Consider the following 26,617-nt stretch of genomic DNA (forward strand, 5'->3'; position numbering starts at 1 on the left):
TGTGTGCCTCCTGGCACTGAGAGAATTCAGATTCAGACACGTAAGGCAAGCCAATATACATGCATTTTTCAAACTGGTCACCACAAACGACTCACAAGCAAACCACAGGACACCACAATCAGAATTCAGTGACATCCTTAAGAATAAGGTTAATAATAATATGCCAATGGTAAAGATTTATGGAAAAGCTTACTCTTCCTCTAAATGGTAAAACATATTATTACCAGCTGGGTAGATTCAACACCAATAATTTTCTTAGATGCCACATCATGATAGTTATGCCACAGCAGCACAGATCAAGAGAAACATTACCCGTTTGTCAATGGCCGCTTCCAGTTCAGGATAGCCTACTTTATCAAGCTGGATATCTGGAAACAGATCTTCAATTAGACTAAGGAATAAGGGTTCATCTTCATCAATCTAGTGAAAATTGGGGAGGAGGAGGAAATCACAGATTAAAACCTCTTTTATTTACTCTAGCATCTTAAAAAAACAATCCCTAACTCTTGTAGAGCTAAAGAAATATTTGAAAACATAAGGCACCATCTATGGCAACCCTCCAGGTGCTCAACACTCTAGCAGGACACAGCAGAAGGAGATCATGTGATGCTTCCATAATCAAAAGTTATTGAAAATAAAGCACTAACATACAGACTGAATTTATTAAAGTAGATTTTAGCAATAACTATTTGTATAAATAGTAAATTACTTGTCTAAGGTGTAAAAAAAGCTAATAAAGGAGAAGTATCACAGCAACAGAAGAGGTTTTGTTAGCTATTTAAGACAGATGAGATGGTACTCATTACTACGAATAACAGATTATTTCAAAAGAGTGACTAAATACTTTAGGTGAAAGGTCCTAAAGAGGTTACTACATAGACTTCTATTTGTCCACTTATTTCTATAGGTAGCAGGGGAAATATGTAAAAAAATTCTGAACAATTCAAGGTGGTGTGGTAGCCAACCAAGCATCACACAGCCCCTTGCTCACTCCCTTCCCTGCCCCATACAAGGTACTACAAAGAAAATTAACTCTATCCCAGCCAATACCAGTACCCAAGACCATCCAGAGAATGGAACATTTCCAAGCTAGCTTCAGTGTAAAGGCCACATCCCATCTTCTAGTGATCACCTTAACAGATTTAAACTGTACTTCAGAAAGACCCACGTAGCTCCAAAGTGCAGTTTAATTAATTTACCAGGCCCTCAGAACTTACCAGTTTAGACAGGTTCATGTCTCTCAGCACACGCATGACAATAGTAGATTCGGTATCTGTGGGATTTGCTCTTTTTGCTGCTCCTAATGTACGTAGCACTGACAATATATTCCGCAAGCCAAAATCATAATGCACCTAGAAGATATGCAAAGTTTGAGAAAATTTTCCCCAAGTTATCGGGGATGAAACAATTCTTATTTATCATTTAAGATATGGATATGTATGAGAAGTGGTACATGTGGCACAAATGCCTCCTAACATCCAACAACTAGCCTTTGCCTGTATGACTACGGGCAACTTCATTCCCCACCTCTGCCATCATTTACTAAACTGTAAGGAGTGACAGAAAAAACAAATGTAATCACAAGTCTTTGGACCAAGATAAGGTTCCCAAGGACTACTAAGAAATAAACTAGCAGTGTTATTTTGAATTCTCTGTGGACCTTGGAAACTGACTTTATTTGAGAAATGTGTAAACAAGCACAGGCAGCACAAACCAACTGCATCTCAATCCACTCTATAAGACCAACTAATATATAAGTCCTTTATTTGCCTTAATCATCACCATTCATTAAAGTTAAATCTTAATAATAAGCAGTGTTCTGAATGACAGCCCCATTCTTGTACAGATAACCTGTAGCAGGAGTTAATCCTCCAGGATAGCAGAGGGTTGCACTACTAAACTGCAAGTGTCATTTAGCTTTTACTGAACATGAACTTTTCCATTTTCTTCACATAGATACTAATAATTTGTGACATCATATATAGTTTTTCCCTAAGATAATTTTTCCTCATATGAAAATAATCACCTGCTTTGACAGTTGTTCTTCACATAGCTTGTACAGTGTAAAGAATTTCCTTGCCAATACAACATTAGCAACGAAACCACAACTAGCCAATTTGACACGAATTATGATTTGACGATCGGGAACCATCATAGCCACCGAACGGAAGTTGATCTTCAAGTTTTCAGGAAGTTCTTGCCGTCCAGCATATCCTGGATTCTGGAGAGAAGAACATGTTTTGGAGTTGACTGCATCTTGCACAAACAGAAGAATCAGCAAAGAAACATGTAATCTGGTTAGACAAAAATAGCTTTTTGGCTTTAAATCATATGTAAAAATGAACTGCCATACAGATTTACCACCATATCTCTACAGCATTTTAGCCTCTGTCCTGGTTTCAGCTGGGATAGAGTTAATTTTCGTCTTGGTAGCCGGTATGGGGCTGTGTTTTGGGTTTAGGATGAGAACAATGTCGATGATACACTGATGCTTTGGTTCTTGCTAAGCAGTGCTAAGCTGTCTCTAAATAGGTGCTAAGTGGCGCTCACACTGGTCAAGGACTTTTCAGCTTCCCCTGCTCTGCCAGGTGCACAAGAAGCTGGGAGGGGGCACAGCCAGGGGGGCTGGCCCAGACTGGCCAAAGGGCTATGCCGTACCGTATGGCCTCATGCTCAGCATATAAACCTGGGGGAAGAAGAAGGAAGGGGGGGGATATTTGGCGTGATGGTGTTTGTCTTCCCAAGTAACCGTTACGCGTGACGGAGCCCTGCTTTCCTGCGGATGGCTGAACACCTGCCTGCCCATGGGAAGTAGTGAATGAATTCCTTGTTTTGCTTTGTTTGCGTGCACGGTTTTTGCTTTGCCTATTTAACTGTTCTAATATTTTTTTTACTTCAATTATTAAACTGTTCTTATCTCAACCCGCGAGTTTTCTCCCTTTTACCCTTCTGATTCTCTCCCCCATCCCACTGGTGGGGAGTGAGCGAGCAGCTGCGTGGTGCTTAGTTGCTGGCTGGGGTTAAACCACGACAGCCTCTCTTACATTCATGAGGTATGAAAAATGTTCCACCTAAACACTTCAAATCTGTACTTGTCTTATAGGTCCTGTTTTTACTGGCTACTTCTACCTATATGCCCATGGCGACTTTTCCATACTTGTAGCAAAAAGCATACTTTGGGAACCAGAATGTAGCATGCAGAAGTAATCTGATGTTGAGATAACAACTTGTATTTACAATGCTGGCTGCATTTGTTAATTGCATGTGCTTGATGTCATTGAAACAAGACCCTATAAACTGTCTTTGTAGTAATGCTCAATGTTCTCAAACATTGTCAGTGAGTTGTAAGACCTGAGTGACGTAAGAGTTAGAAAATACATTTAACATACCAGGTTAGAAGCAATTATTGTACAATCATCACTGGCATAGTAGAAACCTACTGAATACCTACCATAGTAAGAAAGATGCCAAATTCTGGGTTCATTTCCACATTATCTCCATCGGTAAAAATAAAGCTTTTTTTACGTTCCTTCTTACATGTCAACACAATTGCAATTTGCTGTGCAGCTACTGATAGTACTGGTAAATCGATACGATTGAACTCATCAAAGCAACCCCAGGAGCCAGACTGAGCAAGACCTTCAAAGACAAAAGCAACTAAGCATCTGACCATTATGTTGTTAACCCTTTTTGGTGCAATTCATAAGCCAAATATCAGGTTAATCTACCTCAGGAAAAAAAAAAAAAAAAAAAAAAGTTTATTTTGGAGAGCTGGCAAAGGGACAAGGAGGAGAGTTTAATTCTTTTTTAAGCAAGAATGCACAAAGTTCCAAAAGTCCTCAAGCTTGTCTAGGATACTACATCCTTTGATCTCTGCTCCTTCTCTCAGTATCTTGAATGTTTTCCTGTTCCTCCCTACCCCCCCCCCCCCAAAAAAAAAAAAAATCCCTGCAAGAAGTCTATGAAAATATGATGGGTTGTCAATAGCTTATTGCACAGATTAAAAGGAACAATAAAGTTGCTTCCACCTGGAAAGAAGTTAGGGGTTAGTCTGTGCCAGAACTGCATTCTTCCTTGGATATTTTGCGGAAAACAAAACAAAACATCATCAACACAGTCACTTGCAACAATACAATAGTCAAGAACCTCCACTTGATCTCTAATTCGACGTCTGCCATGAGTGACAAGTATCAATTTTAAGGTGCCCCAAAAAAAAAAAAAAAAAAAAGAAAAAGTCATCTGCATCTAACTTCAGTGAGCTGTGCCAATTGTTTTTAACATGCGCTATTCATGCACTTCCTTCAACTGACAAGAACTTTGACATTTGAAGGAGACAAAATACTGAAATCAGAATCCAACACATTGCACTAGTTCAGCAATAAATTTCACAGCTTTGTCTTTTTGTACTGGCAGTCCTCCTTGATTATTTTAAGTGTCTTTATGTATCCTTTCATAAACTGTCTTACGTTTTCAGACATTTCTATTTCTTGGAGACAGTGTTGCAAGTGTATTTGACATTCATAACGATATTAATTACTTGCATTTATTAAAAGGCTGAAAACCACCTGCTGATTATGTGTTGACCTTGTTTTATAATGATGTTCTCTTAGCATTTGTAACTTCCACATAGTCCATAGAACTGTATAATCACAGAATATCCTGAGTTGTAAAGGACTCGTGAAGATCATCAAAAGTCCAACTCCTGACTCCACACAGGGCTACCTAAAAGTTAAACCATATATCTAAGATTGTTGTCCAAATACTAGTTGAACGCTGACAGGCTTGGGGCCCTGACTACTTCCTTGGGGAGCTTGTTCCAGTGCTTGAACATGCTCTCAGTGGAGAACATTTTCCTAATATCCAATCTGAACTTCACCTGATGCAGCTCTAAGCAATTCCCTCATATCCTGTCACTAGACACCAGAGAGAAGAGATCAGCACCTCCCTCTCCACTCCCCCTCATGAGGAAGTTGTAGACAGCAATGAGGGCACCACTCAGTCTCCTTTTTTCTAAGCTGAACAACCTAGTACACTCAGCCATTCCTCATAAGTCATGCTCTCTAGTTCTTTCACCATCTTTGCTGCTCTCCTTTGGACACATTCTAATATTTTTATATGGTTCTTACATTGGTGACCCCAAAACTGCACACAGTACTTGAGGTGAGGCCACTCCAGTGCTGAGTATAGTGGGACAATCACTTCTTTTGACTCGTTAGTTATACTGCGCCTAATGCACCCCAGGGTACAGTTGACCCTTTTGGCCAACATCTTACCTTTGGTCCACATCTTACCTTTGAAGATCCTCCCAAGTCCTCGGAAATCCATCTGGTCTGAACAGTTGAAGACCACTACGTATTTTCCAAGGCACCGTCCCATGTCTTTGATGGTTTCAGTTTTTCCAGTTCCTGCAGGTCCCACAGGTGCTCCACCCATGTTCATGCCTAAAGCTTGAGCCAAAGTGATGTAACATCTAAAAGGCAACAGGCTATCATCAACTAATGGGCTGCAGCACACAGTTTTCTGTATAGTACCAGAGGAAGTTACTCAAGTGTGTTACGTGATTTAAGGAGACAAGGAAACCACTGAAATTACATGCCTCTAATTACAATTTAAATCAGTAAGAAGGAAAACCCTTCACTCAGCCTCTGATACAGGTAATATTAAGGTTCGTCTCCTCATACACAAAGTGGAAGAACAGATAATCCTCAATAATCAATAACCTGAAAGATTATGAGAAGGGAAGAAAGCAGATACAGAGATGCTGCCCAATCTAGTTTGGTTAGCTTAGTTCCTGAATTACTTTAACTGAAGTAGTTCTGAACTACATTATATTGTGGAGTACAATAATGAAAGACAGCTAAACTTCCCTTTCCCATCCACCCTTAAAATTTGATCACACAGTGCATCCCATTTTCATAAATGAAACTTCTATGCGTAATGCAGTAAAAAAACAGCTAACAGTTATATCTAAAGAGAAGCTTTAGGATTTGCTGTATGGAATAGTTAAACAACAACAACAAAAAATCAAAACAAGTCCACCCAATGTCCTTATTTTGCCAATGATAGCTTATAAAGTATTCTTTGTATTATTCCAGTTAGGTAGGTAGACTTCTCTGTTAATAGGACTGCAATTGTTTCAACATGCTTCTAGATCAAAGATCTCCAATCTACTGCAGCTGAATAAAATTGTTTTTCCTGTCTATTCTTCCTTAGCTGTTTTCATTAGCTTGCCTGTAAACACTTGTTTTTGTCCCATATCTCTCGCTGCATCTTGTGTCTGTTGGATGCACCCAATCCTCAGGTATACTAGCCTCACATGGGAATCAGAGTCCCATACATCATATATGTGGGGATCACACAAGTATGTGGCAGAAAATAAGCTGGAACTTATTCATATTGTAAGGCACAGGAACAAAAATATTCATGTATTCCATGTAAAATTATTGACTTTGATAAGACCGTGAAGGATAAACTCTGCAGAGATCGATTTTGCATCCAATACAAATAACTAAATTGCTCTTGTAAAAGCCTATGTTTGGTATCAAAGAATAGAGGGAAAAAAAACCAGTCTTTTTCACCTGTCTGTAAGAGGCGTTATGACAAGCCTGTCAGTACAGCCCAAGAATTCGTTCTGGTATGTGAAACCCACATCAGTGATCTTAATCATCATTTTATCAGAGTCTTCATTAAAATAAAATCTACACTGTTTCAACCACTCGAAGTCTGTAGGGCTCTTGACATGCATGCAACACTAAGAAAAGAGGGGAAAAAAAGGCTGTGGTATTCATGGTTAACATTTATTTTTGCATTTATATTATCTCATCTAAGTAGTAATGGAAAGGCAGCGCTGCAGTCACAATGAAAGGCATAAAGAACAGCTAGTATCACAAGAATAGTGGAGACCCTATCTTGACTTTTACCACAAAAATTGCTAATGTGTTATTACTGTCCCTGAAACCCACAGTAAGTCAAAGGAACTTCAGGCTTTAGACGAGTGTGCCAAAACTCGAAATAAAATCAGCAGTCCATAACCCTCAAAGTCATTAAGTTCAGTTAACATTAAAACTGCCATTTCTTTTACTCATCTCTACCATTTTATTTTTACATATGAGTAGGAAACGTGTAATGTGATACTTTATTTAAAAAAAAGTCATGAGAATTGTATGAAACCACATGCAAATTAGAAAAAAGGTATTTCAAGACAGTGTTATGGTGCAGATATTAGTTAAGAAATTCAACAGAGCTGGGAGTAATTCAAAGTTGACCAACTGAATATTAAAACAGGATCAAAAAAAGATGCCCTGCAGGTTGTATCTAAAAAATTATACTTTACATAAGATGTTTATAACTAGAAACAACTGGTTCTGCAATGAAAAGATAGGTGCCTGTCTATCAGCCATGGGTTAAAACTCAGTAATTCTTTTCTCAGCTTAATTTCAGAGTCAGGTCCAGAGCTTCCTGTAGGTAAAAGGGTATACTAGCTTTTAAGTTTGATTGTTTAAGCAGTAAATGCTTTCATTTTCCTAATTTTAGTATCCTGTGGCAGCATGAGAATGTGTGAAGTGAATAAATAAATCCCTAGGTAATAATTAGGTATACTGTTGAAACTAGAACAGAGGGGATAGCAACTTCAACCAACTTCAAACTTTTTCCTGTACTATAATTCTACATTCATTCTACTTACTCCTCAAGACTCACAATGTAGTCCAGAGAAAGGACAATTACTTGCAACACAACGTATGAGGAAAAAGAAGTCCCTAACTGATCATGCAACAGAGGCATCTAACTTAAGTGGGCCAACACAAAGCATTATAAAATTCTGCTATTGCTTGGGGGGGAACAAAACACTGAATTACTTAAAGAGAAACTAAGACATGGATTGAAGCAACATCAGCATTTTTATAATACTCCAGGTCACATAATCATTACAGTCCTGAAATTAAACATTTAGCTTAAGAGGCAGGAGTTCATGGGTATAGTAATATTTTCTTCTTGTCCTTTCACATTTTTTATGTGGAAACCACCTCACAACTCATTGTAAATTTTCCAATACTTACCAGACCATCAAAAATGTCCCTCTGATGTACATGAATAGTGATTAATGTCTCGTATTTAACTCGCTCGACTGGGCTAAGGTCTTTTGTTGTCATGTCTATCAGCATGTTTAGAAGATCCAGGAAAAACTGGTTCGTCTTTCGCATAATTTTTTTATCATACCTGGCATTAGTCAAAGCTTCTTCTGAGTCTCTTGTCCAAATCATTTGGATCCCCAACAACCCAACCTTAGGAAACATAAAAGTATATGCTTCATAATCTTTTCTCTTTCACCTAAAATGTACATTCCCAGACACAGATAAACTAAAGAAAGGGTTCTGCTACTATTTGTATAAAATTATTTTTTCATGCATTCATACAGAGGTTATTCAACCCATGCATTTGTTTTATGTGTCCCAACTCCATTCATAAACGCATAGTTAAGTCCACACTTCAATCTCATAGGTGCTACCCACAGTGCACTGCTGATACAACTGTTCAATATATTTACAGCATATATAAAATACTATATATGTATATAATTAATAACTAATCAGTGAATAATTAATGCTTCAATTTAAAATCTTTTTTAATACTTCATGAACTCTTTATCCCCTCTCCAACATTCCTGATCACAAGTGAAGAAGCTTCTACTAAGAAAATAATTCTCCCTCAGCACCACCCTCAGCTCCAAATCTTTAGCAATATATAATGTTTTCCTGAACATACAAACGTACAATTTTACTACTTTTCCTTCAGTAGTCAAGTATTAAGCTTGTAAAGAAATAGTGTTAACTCCTTTGCATTAATTTATTGCATTCGACATTATTTTTTAACACGAGCTTCAGGGTAAGTTTTCTTCTTTTGGTTTCAGATATGTAAAGTGTAACTTAAAAACTGAGGTGATTAAGATAAATTTAAATGTCAGTTTTGCATTCATAACACTGGCTGCAACTTTGATTGCAGACAAGGGAAAATCATCAATGTGCTACATATCTGTGAACGTTTCTTCATTGATTTAACAATGATGTTACCTGGGCTGGGTAAGTAGAAAGAAAGTCAGTCAGCTGGAAACTAGTTTCCTGGATGTGCGCAGCTGCCTGGCGAATAACATGATGCAGTGACAACTGGGATTCCTTCAACAGGGAATTGAGCCACACTTCCACATTACCTTCAGCCATTACAGGTCTAATTAGCTCTACAGTCTCACCCTCTCGTGAGCTAATCGACAATATACGATCATATATCTAATAAAAGCAAAGCAAGAACATTTTGTGATTTATAGATTTATTGTTATCTTTATCATAACTGTCCGATTTTCTTGCCATCACTCCATTGAACTTTAGGTAACTAATAAATTATACCAATCTGTTAAATGACATGTAAAAACAATTAAGTCATTACTTTTGGTGTGCAGAAAGGCTTAAAAAAACCCACTGTCATCTGAACAAGGAGACAAATGCCAATACACTGACAATTTCTGAATTTCATTTAAGTTTCAATGACAGCATCCACTTTCCAGTCACAATAAATGAAACCTTCCCCCATTACTGGTGGGTTAATACCCTAACAAAATTTACAGCCTTACAATTAAAAGTAATGGAAACATAGAAGTGTTAAGGAACATAGTCAATCAAAGGAGTTTCAAATGCATGGGAAGGTAGTGAACTTCTAAGAAAGTATATACACACACAGGGAAAAAATTTTTTTGTTGCTATCTGTTCTTGTAAAGGGTATAAGAAAATTGTTCTTCAAACAGTATGTTTGAAGGGATATTAAGGATAACTCAGAAAGAGACTAGATACACTTTTTCTTACAATCAAAAAAGAATGAAAAAGTACAAATACAGGTAATCTAAAGATACAAATATGCTCATAAAGAATCAGAACCTTATTTGAGAGGATGCTAGCCTATATTAAGCCACAGAAGACAGTTCAGTACCTGGGTGTTTTTTTTCTGAAACCTAAGCACTGGCGCAAATTTTTGTTTGTTTTGCTATTCTAGATAGAGTTTTCCTATTAAGTAAACGAGGATATGAAACTAAGTCTTAAATGAAGAAAGCCTATGCAGCATCAAATAATTGATGAGCTTGGTAAAACAGCTGAATGCCCCATGCACCCAGGTAGCTTTCTTATTTAACAAGTATTGCGCATTGTTAATTTGAAAGAACGTAACATTCAGGTGAGGGCAGTACATACCCTTTCATGGAACCTGACAGTTTTAATGTTGTCAAAGACATTCAGCAGATGTGCCTGTATATTGTGAGAGTCTGATGCCTGGCCAAGAATTTCTAAGAGAGCAGGATCTGATACAAAGAAGAACCGTGGAAATAGGAGGCGCTTTTTCTCCAGGTACCTGCATTTTAAAAAAAAATTGGCAGGGGTGGGGGGTGGGCAGAGGGTAAGTTATTATCATGATAAGTTATGGTTAATTTGTACATCCTTTCCTCTTTAAAGGTGGCATTTCTCACAATGTATCATTGCAATTTTCAGCAGTGGCAGTGACAACAATTCTTACCCATCATACCTTCATGTTAAGCACCTGCTTTAAGGCTACTCTTTCAGCATCAGAAATCATTTCATGGAAAGATTTTATTATTTACTATAATGTAAGCACCAGTAAAAAGAAAAGAAACTGAACCAAAATAAAATGTTTTTACATTAAGTCTCTTACTTGCTATTTAGGTCTCTCAAGCTGAATTTCTCCCAGAATCATGAAGGGTCTGAACAGGACATACAGATCTAGACTGCCTTCTGGATTGAAACTAGGCTAAAACAAGCTTTGGTTTCAACAGAGATAGACAGTGAGTGACAGCTTAGTCAGAAATCAAATACTTATCAGTGAGTTGCTAGCAATTTCTTTGGAGTTATTGTATCATCCTGCTCACTTGTTTGCTCAGTTCAAATGAATTCATAGTAGAATAAGAACATGATCTTTGCAAAGTCTGTGGGACAGTACTGAAGCAATTGCTCTTGCCCTAGTTATACAATTCACAATCATCTGCCCAAGACGGTGGTCTTGTAGTAATCTTACCCTGTGAGTGATTTCTGACAGATTTCAAGCTGTTCTAGTAAATGTGGTAGTAACTGTCCCATGATTTCATCTCCAATGCAGCACTGAACAACATTAGGTGTTTCATGAGCTCGGGTCATGATCTTCACCCAGGATTTATCAATGTTAGAGAAACGCTTCGCTTCCTGTTGAAACATGATGATGAATGTGGAAGGGAAGGGATGGAGGAAGAAAGAAAGAAGAGGGAAAAGGCACTTGCTTGCAGAATTGGCACCCAGTAATCTCACCAGGAATCTTCTCAGTAGTAATCCCACGTTCAACTTTTAAAGATTTTTCAGCTTAGAAAAAAACAAATCTTTCTGCTTACACAATACAGCTTATTTTATACTTGACTGTCAAGCCTTCTGTCTACTTTCTCTTTCAATCATTCTTAGAGAAAAAGACAGAAAACTCATTATGCTTGAATTGCATGTTTCAAATTTGAAGATTTTTTTCCTAAAAACTAAAGTTAATTTTTAATTTTAAAAGCTATGTAGGAAAGTTTAAGATAAGGATTCCTAGCAAAACCATAGGTACTACTAGGCTAGTGGTAAGTACTACTAAGCTAGTCTAACTAGGCTAGGCTACTATTAGGCAAAACACTTAAACACTAATTGGTTAACAATTTTACAATCTAGAGATAAGATAAACTAGTTCACATGACTTTATTATTCTAACACAATACTTCTGTTGGCACTGTTTGCCTAATTTCTTAGAACGACTAGTTAAGTACCAAAAAATGTGTATGTTACTGCATCAATTATAATATCAGTTAAGTTTTATTATTAAAATGTAGAAAACCAAACTGAAAAAAGGCACGTCTGAAAACCTTTGGAAGTTGCTTTGCTATGTCACCACCAACAAAAACAGCTTCTAAATAAATCCACAAGTTCTGCACAGTCATCCAGTTCTCAATGATATCTGTTGTGTTGGAAAGATAGTGCACCCATTTCTGAATCTGTGTCTTGAACGGTGTGTTGTATCTAAAATAAAAAGAAGACATTTGCTTTATTTCAAGAAGGAAACAAGTCTCTTGAAAGCCAGCACATTACTCAAGGATGAGGAATAATTCTGCTGCTTGTATCTTTGTCAAGTGAAAGTATAAAAACCTATACTTGGCCCAATTCAGCTAGTTAGCAGCTATAAACCAAATCAGTTCCAACTTGCTGCTTTGTACACATGGTGCGTAGCACAGCTCTGATCCAAGAGAAGCTGAATAGGAGCAAGACTTCAATTTCACTCTAAGGTAAAGTGGTTTCAAAAAGGGACTATGCAACATCTTGAAAGCTGCAGGACTCCCAGAGGTCCTTATGAACTGAACTCTTGTTTTTGAACATCTGCCTGATGATAAGGTTCTGTGTTCTTTATTTTATCTGTGGGCTTTGGCATGTGAAACCAGACAAACTGAAGCTCATTTTAACTGGGGATTTCAGCACCTTCGGCATAGGGCAGTGACCTATCACAGGAAGCAGAGCAGCAGTGCCTGTAATGCCTGCAGCATGCCTGCCACAACCACGCAGTGTTCCCCTTCATGTCCATCACCACTTTCTTGCATTGATAAAAACTGTCCAGTTGATTATTCAGGAAATCTGAACTTCATCCACATGCTTTCAAAAAAACTTGTTGGAGGGTACAGACAATAAGAACTACCCCATGAACAGTTCAAGGACAAGAAAGCTCTTAGTTTTTATCTAGATGTTTATTTTCCTTCTCTGTGAAAGATAGATTTGTTCAATAAAACAAAGCCTCTTGCAGATATTTTTATCTCTTCCCGCCCCCCCCCCCCCCTTTTCCTGTTACCTGTTACTCATAAGAGAGCCAAGAATCATTAAGCTGTCCTCCATGGTAGCAATTGTTTCTGATATGCTGTCACCTCTTAAAAGAAGTTCCCCACGGGTTTTAAAGTTTGCGAAGATAAATGTTTTGTTGTCCCATTCAGCTATCACTTGTTTTAACTTCTGCTCAATGTCTCTCTCCTTCACAGCACTTATGCAGATATCCTTTTAAATAAATAGGATGTCAAAACAAGCTATGAATGGTTCAAGTCTCTGGTATACAAATCTAACTCATATTTCCTTTAATCCTAGTAATGCTGATGAGCAACTGTTTATCAAGAGGAAAGATCTACAGACATACCAACACCATAGCTAATAATCTATATACCACATCACAATATGGCCAGCTTTGGGGGGAATAAAAGAATACTACAGTGATTACTTTTCATATCTTTAATGTTGCAAAGCAAGGCACCCTCACAAATTAACTCCTGGACCAAGCTGCATGCGGAGTTAAAGAGGAGTTTACACCACAATATATTTGTGTCATTTTATACAGAAAGCTGAAGTGATAGACCATTTCTCTGTTCCTTCTTTACAAATATTCTGTTTTCCTTCTTACTACTGTTACTCCTATACTATTCAAGCAGATTGCTTTGTTTCATGCATCCATTTCTCTTCCTTCACAATACCTCTATTTCCTCTTTATATCTTAATAGTGGAGCTTCCATTATATTCCTCAGTTTGAATGTTTCACTTTCCACATCAAAGTTGTGTTCAGCGAGCTCTGTAATCCGCTTCCAGTGCCGAGGCATCATTGCTTTACTTGACATACGCTCAAGCAGTGGGCAACATTCACTAAAGTCCTCAATGGTCTTCTTTAGGTCAAAAAAGGCCTGCCATTCCTTTACACCACGAGGAAGCTTACGACATCTACATAGAAATAATGCAAGCTTTTTCAAACAGTTTCAAATATTCTGTTACTCATTTAACCACAGTACATGGTTTTAACAGCAGACCACGTACCTTCCAAATTCAGGTTACCTGTATTGTGAAGATTCTGTATGTGATTCTGCATGTGAGAAAATCTGTTTCCAGTCTATTTCATTGACTGATAGCTGGGCAGACACCTACAGGGTGCCCCTAAGGAATGTAGCTGCATAATTCTAATACACTTTGTCCAAGTGATCTTCAGAAACAACTGAACCGCTTTACACCTTCATTTCTTCTTTTGGTGAGGCTCATGATATGCACTGCTCTGTGCTCTAGAAAAAACCCTGTTCCTCAGAACATGCAGGTTTAATTCTTTAAATCATTTGAATCTTGGTCTGACGAAAAGTTCAGCCTCTATGCATGCAATATATCCAATTTTGTGGGAAAACTATTCAGCAATTCACTAACTTGTCTTAGACATCTAGGGTGAATCTCTCTCTCATGAATAATAATATCACAACAAACAAGTGAAATTTCCCTTCATGAACAAAATAAATAGCAATTTTAACATATATTCCAATCTCATTAAAAAAAGTTAACCAAGAAGCTCTTAAGGAACAATAATCCTCAACATTTAGAGTCTAAACTGGCTCCTTTATTTTATGAAGTTGGTAATGGATATATTTTTCAATTAAAATTCAGATTTTTCATGTTTCAATGAACAAACACATGCTCAGATATGATTATTGGTGCTAACTAATTATAATCATATTTAAGAAGTAACAAAAGTATTTTAGGCATCTTTACCACAGCAGCAGTTTCTCACCTGTTTTGAAACTCCAGAAGTTCACCATTAATTTTTCCAATGTCTAATTCTGACCAAAGAATATCATAGTAGCCACTGACTGTGTCAATGACATTGTTGTACAGATTATAGAGCTTCTGTAACAGATTCAGTTGCTTCTTTATTTCAAGCAGCTGAGGATATCGAGTAACAGGCAAACCAAAAAGATCTTCCCCACTAGTATAAGTAATATATTTCCGAAAGAGATTATCAAATCGATTCTGAGAAAGAAAATTAAAAAGATTAAATTAAATAAAATTAAATAACTAAATATTCAAGATCTGGCATTATGCTTAGAGCTGCATTAGTGATTAAAATCTAGTAAATACTAGAAAGATATACAGGAGATACTAAAAACTTACACTGTCAAAAGTTTTGTCAACAATTTTCATGAGAAAAGTAACTTTTAGTTAGCTTGGAGGCACATCTTTAGAAGTTGACAGGGAGGCCATTTACTCCATGTGGCACACTGGTAGAACAATAAATGCTAAGCTTGCACTTGAAAGAGGTGTAGCATGACATGCAAAGTAAAGAAAGGTGGATGCAGCAAATTCTACCTCTCCAAGTATGCTGCACAATTCTTTTATTGAAGGGTTGAAGTAAGAATTACTACTGTTTAAGCAGCAAAGAAAAACAATATTTAATTGTCAATTGCAATATAAGTGAGGGAACATAGTAGGAATCCAAATGAATAGCACTATGGGAAAAGGAAAACCATTAGAATTCATGATTACAGGAACAGAAATTAATCATAGTACAAAGAAACATTTTAACAGGAAAAATAGTCAGTTTAAATGGAAACCTTTAATACTATATAAAAAAAAAAAAGGAGGAGAGGGGAAGAAGATTGGGCACAATTGTACCCATGAGGAAGAGACACAATAATGAACACAAGAACAGCCTATAGCCAAACACTCTAAACTTGAGAGTAGGCTCTCATCGGGGTACTTGAATATAGTAATCATTATTCATTATCTATGCAGCCTTTCTCTTAGCTCCTAAAAAAAAAAAAAAAAAAAATCTAATTTTAACGAGCATTCCTTGCAAATGCATAGAAAAAATACCAACTTAGCTTTCATTAAGTTAAAACAGACTTTGCCCAATCAGTAGCTCTATGTATCAATGAAATTTAGTTCAACTTCTCTGATTCATTCTCAGAGCCTTCAGGTGTTAGTTTACTTGCAATAAGTATTAAGCAATGTCTTAGAATTAACATTACCTGAAACATAGTAAGCCTGTCACTGGCTTCCTGAGGCTCTAAACCAACCACCATTGGCCCATTCTAAAAAAAAAATAAATAAAAAAAAATTTAAAAAACAGTGAATTTAGAGGGTGAAAATACCCACAACTTATTTCTAATCAGCATTTTGTAAATGCTAAACTCAAACATTTTTGAGGCTGCAGGATTCCATCCCTACGTCAGACAACAACTGAACCAAGAGTTCACACGGTTACCTACTAGACCAAGCACTTTATTAAAAAAAAAAAACCACCACAAAAAACAACAAAGAAGGCAATTAATTATCTTTTAAATACAGAAATTTTCATAATAGTGTAAACGCTAGGCAATGGTAGCTCCTTTTTCAAGTAAAAATCAGCATTACTTAGAAGATGATACAAGACTGGTTCAGCTTGACTCATTTATATTCTACTGAGAAAGAATATAAGAGCTTAAGTCATTTGTACTTATATCCAACATCAGAAAACACTTCTTACATTCTAACATAATTTCTCATTAATCCCAGTCTTCACATTTCCTCATGCTAACTAGCTGTGTATCATAAACCCTAAATGTCTCAAGTTTTAATCTTTAAGAGCTGATTACCAGCATTACATACTTTAGTCACATACCAAAAATAACCAAAGCCTGCCCTGCACTGAAATCAAATACCATATTAACAAGACTAAACATATTCTTCAGACAGTAGAGACACATCCCATTAATTAGTCAACTCCATAATCTTTCCATGCTCCCACTGGCACCTCAAAAACTCCTTTAATACAATACATCACAAACACTTGCCTGATCATAATCTGAATAGAACTGTGCACAGTCTTCAGTAAAAGTCTTCACAGCACTAATAAGCTCTCCTCTGAAGTTTGGCTGCAAAGCAATGAGCTCATTCTGCACTTCATTTGCACGAACTAGCAGTTTTTCCCAAGTGTAGTGCAAAGTGTCCACCTTCTCTGTCTCTTCCTTGGCCACAAGTAGATCATATTTGTTTAACATAGCATAGGATTCCTGTCAGAAGGTTGGATCAAGACACACAAAATGGTAACTGAAGTTAATTTTACACATATATGTATGCTAACATTTTGAACTTTTAAGAATAGAGAATGATTTGTTAGAAAAAGAAAATTTGTTCTTTTTGCATAACAATTATCACAATCTGGCAAACCAATACCAAACTGGAAGAAACATCAAAATGAAAACTAGCTAGTTTTCCTTAACTCCTTACCTTTCACATAGCATTCTGCTTTCTGATAGATTATTTGTGCAATTTGCCTCTCTAAAAAACTATTTCCATTTTAAGTATTCCTTAAGCCTGCAGGTTTTAGTTTCATTTTAATGAGACTATTTTTCCAATCCATGTCTTCACTTATCTGCTATGAGCCAAGATGAATATTACAGGAGGTGAGCCATGAGAAAACACCTAAGCAGAGGCCTTCAAGTAAGCGAAGCACACAAACTTCTATTCCATAAAGACCTTTAAGCCCTACTTCATGTTTTCAACAAAAAATAATTAGGAAATCACATCAAAAGCTACCTCAACTAATATGTTGTGATGATTTCAAATGTTATAACTATTCATCATTCAGAATGAGGATTCTTTAGATATATAGAGGATGAGGTCCTTTGTTTTCTCAGAGCATTGATCTCCACTTGTATGATCAACGTATAAACATTCCACATACTGAAACCCTTAGTCAAGTTTCACAAAAACACAACTGATATTCACTTACTCTAAATTAGCACAGGGTAGCATAGCAATGAATCTTGTGTCATAACAATTTCATCTGAAAATTTTTGTATAAAGCGGAATTATTTCCATTTACGTTTTCCTGATTGATAAAAATTGCAGACAAATTGCAAAAATGGAAACATAACTATCTGTCTGCCACCCCATTATGTGGAAAATATGTCAACCTCTGTTTCAAAAATCTGAAGTACGACCCCTTGCGCCTAGGGACTCGAGGCTCCTGCTTGCAGAATTGGACACTTGGGAATCTTTGGCTACCATGGCTTTTGCCTTGCCTCCACAGCACATAGCAAACCATGACAGGTCTCAGCAGGAACTTCCAAAACGTCACCTCCTAAGAGATCCCATTACCTATGACAATTTCACACAAGGTTCCAGCTGCAGACATGCTTTCCTTTTCACGATAAAATACTTGTCCTATTTTTGCTCCTTCACACAACTAGGGAGCCCCTCACAGCTTCTAAGGCTGAGAGATATATTCCTTCTTAGCTGTATTCTGCAAAATATGGAAGGGCACCTTGCTCATTTCCATTATTTGCACATACGAGTACATGCTGCATTCCATAATTTACCTCAGCTCAGAGAAAACAGAATCAGAAAAGACAGGTGCAAGACATTTGTCTGACAGCAAACACAGTTTTTGCATCTCCAAACCAGAATATTAGATTTGTCAATATTTGATAGATAAGAATTCTGTGTTAAGTTACTTTAATTTAAAACAATAAGGACATAAAACCTGACAATAAAATTATGAGCAATCAGGAATCATGAACATGTCTTCGGAAAAAAAAGTCTACTGAACTTCTGGTCAATGGTGCATTTTGCCAAACTAGTATTCTTAAATCCATACTCTGGTCAGGAATGCAGAGAAACAGTTACTATCTGTTTTTAATTCTGCGGTTTTATCAGAAACATCTACATTGTCAGATATTCAATAAATGTATTCTAGTAAGTGAACTTCTTTAAGGAAGTCAATTGTTCGTGTTTATTTCAACCCATGATATAGCTGATAAAGCAATCACTCTCACACATTCTCATACAATCTGCCTAAAATTAGCTTTATCTTCTTCTGTAGGCTAACAACAAAAAAAAAAAAAAAAAGGAAAAATCTGTGTTTTTCATACACAGACTTCTTCTACAAAGAATCAAAAGCTTTCTTGCATTAAATATCTGTATTCTCATCTTCCTCTTACCTAAATCACTCAATTTCTGCACTATTCACTAAACCACCTCTTGCCTCAACAAGTTTGCATTTGTCCAAATCAGAGTTCCACACAAAAAAGGTTTACAGGAACACAACAGGTCTGCCACCCAACATTTAACACATATTAAATCATACCTTTTCAAAGCGCACTGTTAAGCTTTAACCCAGAAAATAATTGCTCTGTTGAAACAGTACCCATACATGCAACATACGTGTTTACCTCAATGGGCCCAATTTGAGAGTCTATGGAGATCTGTAGTTCTCTGATTTCTTTTAAAGCTGACATGGCTGTTCTTATATCATCCAGATCCTTGATGCGGCGATTTAACTTCTTGCCAGTTTCCTCTATAAAAGTGAAAATTGCTTCCATCTCTGTTCTGTACTTCTTATTACAATGACAGCCCAGCAAAGTCATCCAGGCTTTGGCTTCTGCTCTCAGTGCTAGCTTCAGATCAGCTACAAACATCGAACAATTAATAGACACTTAGATATTGTAGATATTTTTTAAGATGTACTTTTAATCTTTTTTCAGTATGTGTTCTCTTCGCTCCCAGTTTTTTCAGTCTAACCATCCACACACAGAGAAGACGAAATCACTTTGACACCTTTGAGTGGTTTGTAAGATTGCTTGCAATTCAGGGTTGCTTTCCTCCTAATCTTCTCAGAATGTATCATCTTTCCTACTAGAAAGATGAGGCTGGACTCTACACTTCTCATCTCATTCATATATCATTATATACATTTCTGTCCTACACATCACTAACAAATTGGTTAATATTCTCATCTAAGTCTAAAATCTTTTCCAAAATTAATCTTTAAAAAAAATAATGAGGGTGGGGGGAAGTAAGAGTTTTATTATGGAAGCTGAAGAAACAGAGAGCTTGATCTGATATTTAAATGAAACCAAATGGTCCATCAATCATTTAATTTTTAGAAGTTTTATCTGTAGCATCAGAGGAACCAAATGACAAACATTTAGAGAGAAAAATGAAGTCTTGCTGAGTTGCTACCCAATTTTGCAACAATCAAGTCCATTTCTCTAAGCTCTGCCGTTAAATTCAAATTTCTTCCTCAGAGTTCTCAACAGAAGAGTCAAAAATCAATACCAACACAAGGATTGCATAAAATTTTAGCTGAATATAATTTCAGCCCTGTTACCTATTCATTCCCTGTGCAGATTTCACTTGTGTGTCATCTTTTTATGCAGTGCCTCTTCCCATGCTTAGCTCTCCCACCTGATGGTCTTTTTTATTTATTCTCAGAACTACCTCACCCCCATTGAGTTTCAAAAGCCAGCTTGTTTCTCTAGTTCTTTGCCTTACAATATAATCAAAGACATTTGGTTGACACTCTTTCCTAATGAAGAAAACATTCTGCTTCCTCAGACTTGACACCCACTGCAAAAATCAGCTGCATGCATTTCTTATAGTCCATCATAGTTCCCAACTGCCCTTTCTGTAATACTGGTGTAAAATGCTTATGCAAAATTTACTTAGGTGATGTGGAACCTGAGCTACAAAAAAACGTAAAGATTTGAGACCTGGCTTCCATGACAAAAAGGGAATCAGCAACAACATGCATGCTTCACTTAACTGTGTTAAACAGAAAGCTTTTCAGCTGTCTCATTACATGCAGCCATGCAAGGAGAAGAGCAACATAAGCGTATCATCTTACTCGCATAAAATATGTACCTGTGGGGGTCAGAAGGATAGGCAAACATCCACCATCCATCCCGTAAGTGAGTAGAAGTATCCAGGTGGGGGAAGAAACCCCAGCTGAGCCTCACAAATACCCTTGTGTGTTTTGCTTGCATGCGTTTGCAGTCAAAACAGCAAACAACCGTTCTCTCTCTTTCTCCTTTCCATCTTTAATCTAATTCACCCATTCAAAACAAAGCACCGTCTCTCCTTCTTACAGGAGTCAGACAGTATATGTCTCTAGAAAGAAGTGAAAAGCTGAACTCTACCAGTGTACAGTGCAATAGCTCCCACGCAGATGTATTCAGGCTCAGAATTGATTTTCAGCTCCAAGTCTTGGAAATGCAGAATTTCAGATTCAAATTCAGAGAGTAATGGGTTTACCATCATTAATTTATCAATGGTTTCCTCCTTGTCCCTCTGCCATATATGGTGGTAACAACTAAAACTCTCCAAAGCTGTAAGAACTTCCTGAAACACATTAGAAGTTCAAAGAAAGATTCTCAGCTTTACATGCATAGCATACATATAATTTCTTAGCATCTGCTAGTCAGAATACATTAAGTATACCATAGTGGAGCAGGTTGCATCACCTCACTAAACAGAAGGCTGCTGGTAAATTTATGCTAAAGCAAGTTCCATTAGCAATCACAAGCCTTGCCAGGAACTGTACGCTAATCACATTCAATCTGTCAAATCAGTTACAGTATTTTCCAATGAAGTGATTTTTCAGTCAATAAAATCCTAGGAATCAGTGGGAAGCAAAATACTCCTTTAAGACTAGGATACAGTACACTTGTCCTTCCCTACCACTAGCAACTGAAACCTGAGCTTTAGGGCCCAACATAACAAGAAGAGCAACAACTCCATTTGTTCTCAGACAATGAAGTTATGAGACAATTGTTTTTACACGTATGACTTGGTGATGTTAAAATTAAATTCTACACTCAATTCAGGTATCTTTGATTTGAGTATCATTTAAGGAGTGTGCAACAGAATTATTTTTCTGGTTCTTGGGAGTTCAGGAAAATGCCTGACAAAGTTAAACCATCATTGCTTCAGCTAATTAAACAAGTAAATGAGAGATGACTGCTACGAGAAATAATCCACATCATGTCTTATCAGAAACATAGTGCTTGCAGGCATTTAAACCTGGCTAAATGATAAAAGTTGCCAATTACTAAATATTGAGTATCAAAATACCAAGATAACTATCCACCATTATCAACTGCACCTTAGTCTTCAGCACGAGTTTGTATGTCATTGTGCTAGTTATGCTTTAGTACCACTGAAGTTACAAGGCTTTGAGTCAAAAATTTCCACCTGACAAGGCTCCATTGCAAGGTTGGACCAGCCCCAGGAGAAACTGATGCAGAGTTCCCCACAGAAATATCTGTTCAAAACCTACAGTTTACTAGAGAGTGCATAGAATAAGAAAAGGGCAAAGAAACGATGCATATCCCTTAAGCTATCTCCTAACCTCCAGTAGCAAATCCTATGCAGCACTTTACAAATCTCAAGCTGACAGCCACTTTTCTTCCAAAAACCTTCATAAATTCTTCATAATGGGTCAGAAGTCATGCTGGCTTCATCAGAATTTCTATGTGAATAAAACTGTATTTAACACACTTGTACAGTTACTACCAGTTCTATATTAAATACACACAACTCAACTATACCTAAAGTTTTTTATGATGTTTTATCAACTGGAGATATGTTTTTGGTCAGATCTGAGTTTTACTTTATGTAATATTCAAAACCTCATAAATTTTTGAAAACAGTACACTTAACCCATGGTACACTTTCAAAGCATATTTGCAAATATGCAGCCACATGTTTTCCATCCACCATCCTACAGTTTTTCATTCATATGTTTAATGACTGCTTTAAATGCCTACCGTTATTGCCCAATGATATTAAAAGTAATACACTCGTATCCCTTGGATAGTGATATTAAATTAACATCTCGATTGTCTTACCCTTTTTGTAGAATTAATAGCAGTGCTGAGTAAAGATACTAATTTAATAATTTCTTTGTTCTCTGAAACACTCTTGAAGTAGTTCTGGCTTTGCACCGGATCAGACAAACTGAGTGATGCTGCATCTGACACACTATCTATAAAGGCAGATTCAAATACAAAAGCAGTTTTAGGACAGACATATTGTTTAGGCCAAGCAAACTCCTATAGACAAAAACTCATGACCTATTTTTCAATAAGCTTGCATTTTAAAGTTGAGTGTTCTTATTAATCGAAAAGGTAACTAGAAGTCTAGGAGGCCAATACAATTGCCACAAATTCATGAACCTCTCTATTTTAGGAAAATTGCTTCATCTAGGTACTCTGTCAAATTTGGAACAAGTTCCACTCCAATCTTTCAAATATAATCTTTCCTTTTCTCTCACCCCTCCGCAGGGTTTATCTTGTACACTTCACCTAAGTGATTTACTGATATGTCAACATTGAGCAAATCCATAAATATTTTTAATTTCTGATATAATGTGGGGTAGACCACAATTGACAATATGAAATACAAATTAACATTAAATCCAAGGAGATAATCATAGCCAGTCCTCAAAAGGAAAGAAAGATAAAAGGAAGGTCCATTAGTTAGCAAATACCCACAAGACTGAACTTCCATCATTTCTTGTTTCATCTCGGGCAAGGGAAACTCTTAGTTTTGAAAGAACAATTTCATTTCTTAACCAGCTCAAGTATTACTGCCCTACTTTTCAGTTGTATAAGAGGGAGATAAACTAAAAAGACTCAATATATTTCTGAAGTACTTGAAGTACAAAGTAGAACAGTTAATTTGGCTTGATTCTAAACCATTTCAGACAAGAAAAAAACAGCAACCCAAGATACCATTTTAAATTTCCTTGAATTAATGCCTTCAATAACTTAATTCCATGTCTGATCACAAAAGAGATTAAGTTAAAATCCTTTTAGAAATTTTAGTCTATTCAATCCTCTACACAATCCCCTCTCTACCAATACTGCAATTCTATAGACATTTCTATTCAATGCCAGGTTTTGTTTAAGTTCAACTTACCCTTCTTAAAGGAATTTCAGCCGAAGTTTTAAGATGCCATTTGAACATGCCAAGTTACAAACCACACTAGCAAATCATGAAAGATCTTTTGTGTAGCAATAGTGACTATAATTGTTTCGCAAACTCATTCACAACTTCTACTAAGCTGCCCAAGCTGGCACCCTAACAGCTTTTCACATGCTGCAGGTAGAAGCCAAAGCTTCAACACTCCGAGAGGCTCAAAAAATCCCCTTATTCAAATCCACACAAAGACAAGTATATTCCAGCAACCCTGGCTTCTAATCACAAAGAGAAGCTCTGGCATTGTTGTTACACCCTATTTCTTCTCCGAGGTAGCTTAAAATCTATGAAGTCTTCGTTCTACTGCTTTTGATGAATTTTGTATTTAATATCCTTTAACACATACTGTATAAATCCAACATTCAAATCAAGTGATGTCAGAGTTTATCAATACCATGGATGTTTTTCTTTCCAGTCTCTCTCATTCCATCATCAGAATCGCTGTCTCTGCTCTCGCACTGCAACACAGCCACTTTTCTCTCTAACACTTTCTTCTGGGGAAGAAATAAAATTTCATTTTCTATTTGCAGTAGTTTTGAAACATTAGTTTTAAGTAAGGCTGTTGAAGACACGAACCTTAGATATTCTCTCCATACTCCACTGTCCAACTCCTTTTGTAACTTTCACAATATTATCTACAGCTTTATTAAGCGTCTGCTGTACCTCATCCAAAGAGGGTGTCATGATGATATTAGGGATAGATAGGTTAATATTAGTCCTAATTATAGGATGAGCACTTTTTTTCTGCTTAGAAGCATTGTGATTTTCTAAATGGAAGACAAAAAAAAAAAAAAAAAAGGTTGTTCACATATTTTTCAAGATGTCAAACTAGGTATTGTAATGATATAAACCAAGATATACATCCTAGTGTTGAGTATCAAATGTAATTTCTTAAGAAAAAAAGATTCACAAGTAATTTACAAGATGTATTGGTAAAGTCTATAGCAGCACAAGTGAAAACTAAGTGCCATGCTGTTTCTCTCCATGAAGCTCCTCTTCAACTTGTTCTGTGCAGCTAAACTCTGTTTAGCAAAAAATTTTGTTATCTGGCTTGTATTCCCAGTCAGCATATTAAATTGGGCACAAAAACTCCATAGAATCTTATAATATTGTATGCCTTATATGCTATAGAGACCAAATATAAATGTTTTTATTTTTGTTTCTTAAAACAAAACAAGAAACAAGTAACAAGAAAACACTTCAAAAGAGTGTTCCATCATAATGTATAGAAAGATCTGAAGGCAATTAGTAACAGAAAGAGAACACACCTCTTTCTCTATTGTTTTTTTCATGCAATTTTATGTAAAAGCCAAGGTCATACAGGTAACCACTTATCAAGTCCAGCTCTAAATATAATATCCTGCTTCAGAACAGTATAGTCAGTCCTAACAGAAACAGCATCACAATGACACAGGAATCTCATAGGAAAAAAAAATTCCTTTGGAAATACACCATGTTATCAATTGTGATTTAATAAGGCAGCTTATTCAAACTCCCTTTCTTTTCCCCTCTTTTGCATACATGGCTCTTCTTTATACAGTTCTGGGATATTACATTTACATACTTATTTTTATAGGCTAAGAAAGCAAAGTATTGCAATATGGCCACCTAAGAAGTTGATCATGGAAGATGCATGGATGCGCTTGCGTATGGTCTCCAGAGTGTTTCGAGTGACTTTCAAAAGGGCATCGACATTACAATGATTGAAGTAGGAAAGCAGTTCATTGGCTTCTTCCTCTAACATTTCTAAATCTGTTCTCTTCCTCTTTGCTGGAGGAGACAGTCCAGCCCATATATCACTGGAACTGGGGGAGGAAGTCAAGCTTTTGGATCTTCTTTCCTCTTCTGTTGCTAAAACACCATAAATCTAGTTAGTTAAATTGACTTAAGGGACTCGAAAACACAATAAAGCAACACCTCCACAGGTGTCTGAAATACAGCTAAAGTTTACAGAAACGCAGATTGTACTCATTTGTAATCTGTACCTCAATGTAACAGTCCTTTTACTCCTATCCACCTTCTCTACTCAGTACAAACTGGCAGGATTATCACCAAAATTTAGATATTTCTTATATTCTTTCTCTAGGAAGTCCAGCAATTAACCAAGGCCTGTAAGTAGCTATTCCTATGGCATTAACATTTCAACATGCAAGTTAGACTGATAATATTGACCTATTTTGCAGATGATCGGTGATTGTTAGACTATCTGTTATCCAGGCAAATTCAAACACGAGTCTTTAGACATTAGACACTGATTGATACTTCAGTCGGCTAAGCTACAATATCGCCCAACACATACTATCAGCATGCAAAAGAAACATAAGCACAGAGATATAATACAATCTTCTTACCTGTATTTTTTCCCCTTATTTCAGGAGTGGGTTCAACTGACTTATCTTCTTTTCTGACCTGTATCTCAGTGTCAAGTAACATGTTAATCAGCTCATTAGCAGCATCTTCCACCAGTGAGCTTTTTAAATGTAAAGTCCGAGAACCTTTTATACAGAGCTCCTATCAAACCAAAACAAACATATGTTCTTATCTTCCCAGTTCTCATGTCTATTTCACGGTCATAGCAGCCTTTATTAACACAAACGTCAAGGCCTCAGATTCGTGAAAAAAGATCAATACGCAACATGATTTTTAAATTGGTTTGCTCCAAACTATTTAGTGTTGGATTCTTTGTTGTGCCAAACAAGACATCATAAATGTCTTTCAAAATTGCTGTGGCTTGTTTCCTAAGTCACATGCCTCATCCATAGTTAATATCATGAATCAATGTTTATAAAGCTTAGTTCCATTAAAGGGCTCCCAAAAGCAAGTGCTTCTCAATTTTCTTAACTTTCCAATGTAGACATGGAAGATTTAACCTTTCTTTTAATCATTGCCATTTTACATTACTTGGCTGTGCCATAAGGAGTATTAGCCAATCATATTTCCCATTTATAGCTAGATAGGAGATAAAATCTATCAAAAGCTGTATTTAT

At 36.6% G+C, this 26,617-nt stretch overlaps 1 protein-coding gene across 1 annotated transcript in view; it reads right to left on the reverse strand.

Moving 5' to 3' along the window:
* Positions 1 to 26,617, reverse strand: part of DNAH5 (dynein axonemal heavy chain 5) — a gene marked incomplete at both ends in the record, with an annotated part of 134,926 nt that overhangs the window by 74,301 nt on the left and 34,008 nt on the right. The window contains 23 exons of the mRNA XM_082326340.1: positions 313 to 420; positions 1,218 to 1,352; positions 2,027 to 2,221; positions 3,452 to 3,639; positions 5,292 to 5,470; positions 6,579 to 6,751; positions 8,058 to 8,282; positions 9,069 to 9,281; positions 10,233 to 10,389; positions 11,068 to 11,231; positions 11,915 to 12,068; positions 12,886 to 13,085; positions 13,553 to 13,793; positions 14,620 to 14,858; positions 15,857 to 15,919; positions 16,661 to 16,879; positions 19,043 to 19,278; positions 20,789 to 20,990; positions 22,499 to 22,635; positions 24,025 to 24,124; positions 24,207 to 24,397; positions 25,239 to 25,481; positions 25,982 to 26,141. Coding sequence (XP_082182466.1) covers positions 313 to 420; positions 1,218 to 1,352; positions 2,027 to 2,221; positions 3,452 to 3,639; positions 5,292 to 5,470; positions 6,579 to 6,751; positions 8,058 to 8,282; positions 9,069 to 9,281; positions 10,233 to 10,389; positions 11,068 to 11,231; positions 11,915 to 12,068; positions 12,886 to 13,085; positions 13,553 to 13,793; positions 14,620 to 14,858; positions 15,857 to 15,919; positions 16,661 to 16,879; positions 19,043 to 19,278; positions 20,789 to 20,990; positions 22,499 to 22,635; positions 24,025 to 24,124; positions 24,207 to 24,397; positions 25,239 to 25,481; positions 25,982 to 26,141 — 4,122 coding nt within the window. The remainder of the gene's footprint in view (positions 1 to 312; positions 421 to 1,217; positions 1,353 to 2,026; positions 2,222 to 3,451; positions 3,640 to 5,291; positions 5,471 to 6,578; positions 6,752 to 8,057; positions 8,283 to 9,068; positions 9,282 to 10,232; positions 10,390 to 11,067; positions 11,232 to 11,914; positions 12,069 to 12,885; positions 13,086 to 13,552; positions 13,794 to 14,619; positions 14,859 to 15,856; positions 15,920 to 16,660; positions 16,880 to 19,042; positions 19,279 to 20,788; positions 20,991 to 22,498; positions 22,636 to 24,024; positions 24,125 to 24,206; positions 24,398 to 25,238; positions 25,482 to 25,981; positions 26,142 to 26,617) is intronic.

This window comes from Platalea leucorodia (assembly GCF_965183815.1).
Source record: "Platalea leucorodia genome assembly, chromosome: 1".
Classification (NCBI taxonomy): domain Eukaryota; kingdom Metazoa; phylum Chordata; class Aves; order Pelecaniformes; family Threskiornithidae; genus Platalea; species Platalea leucorodia.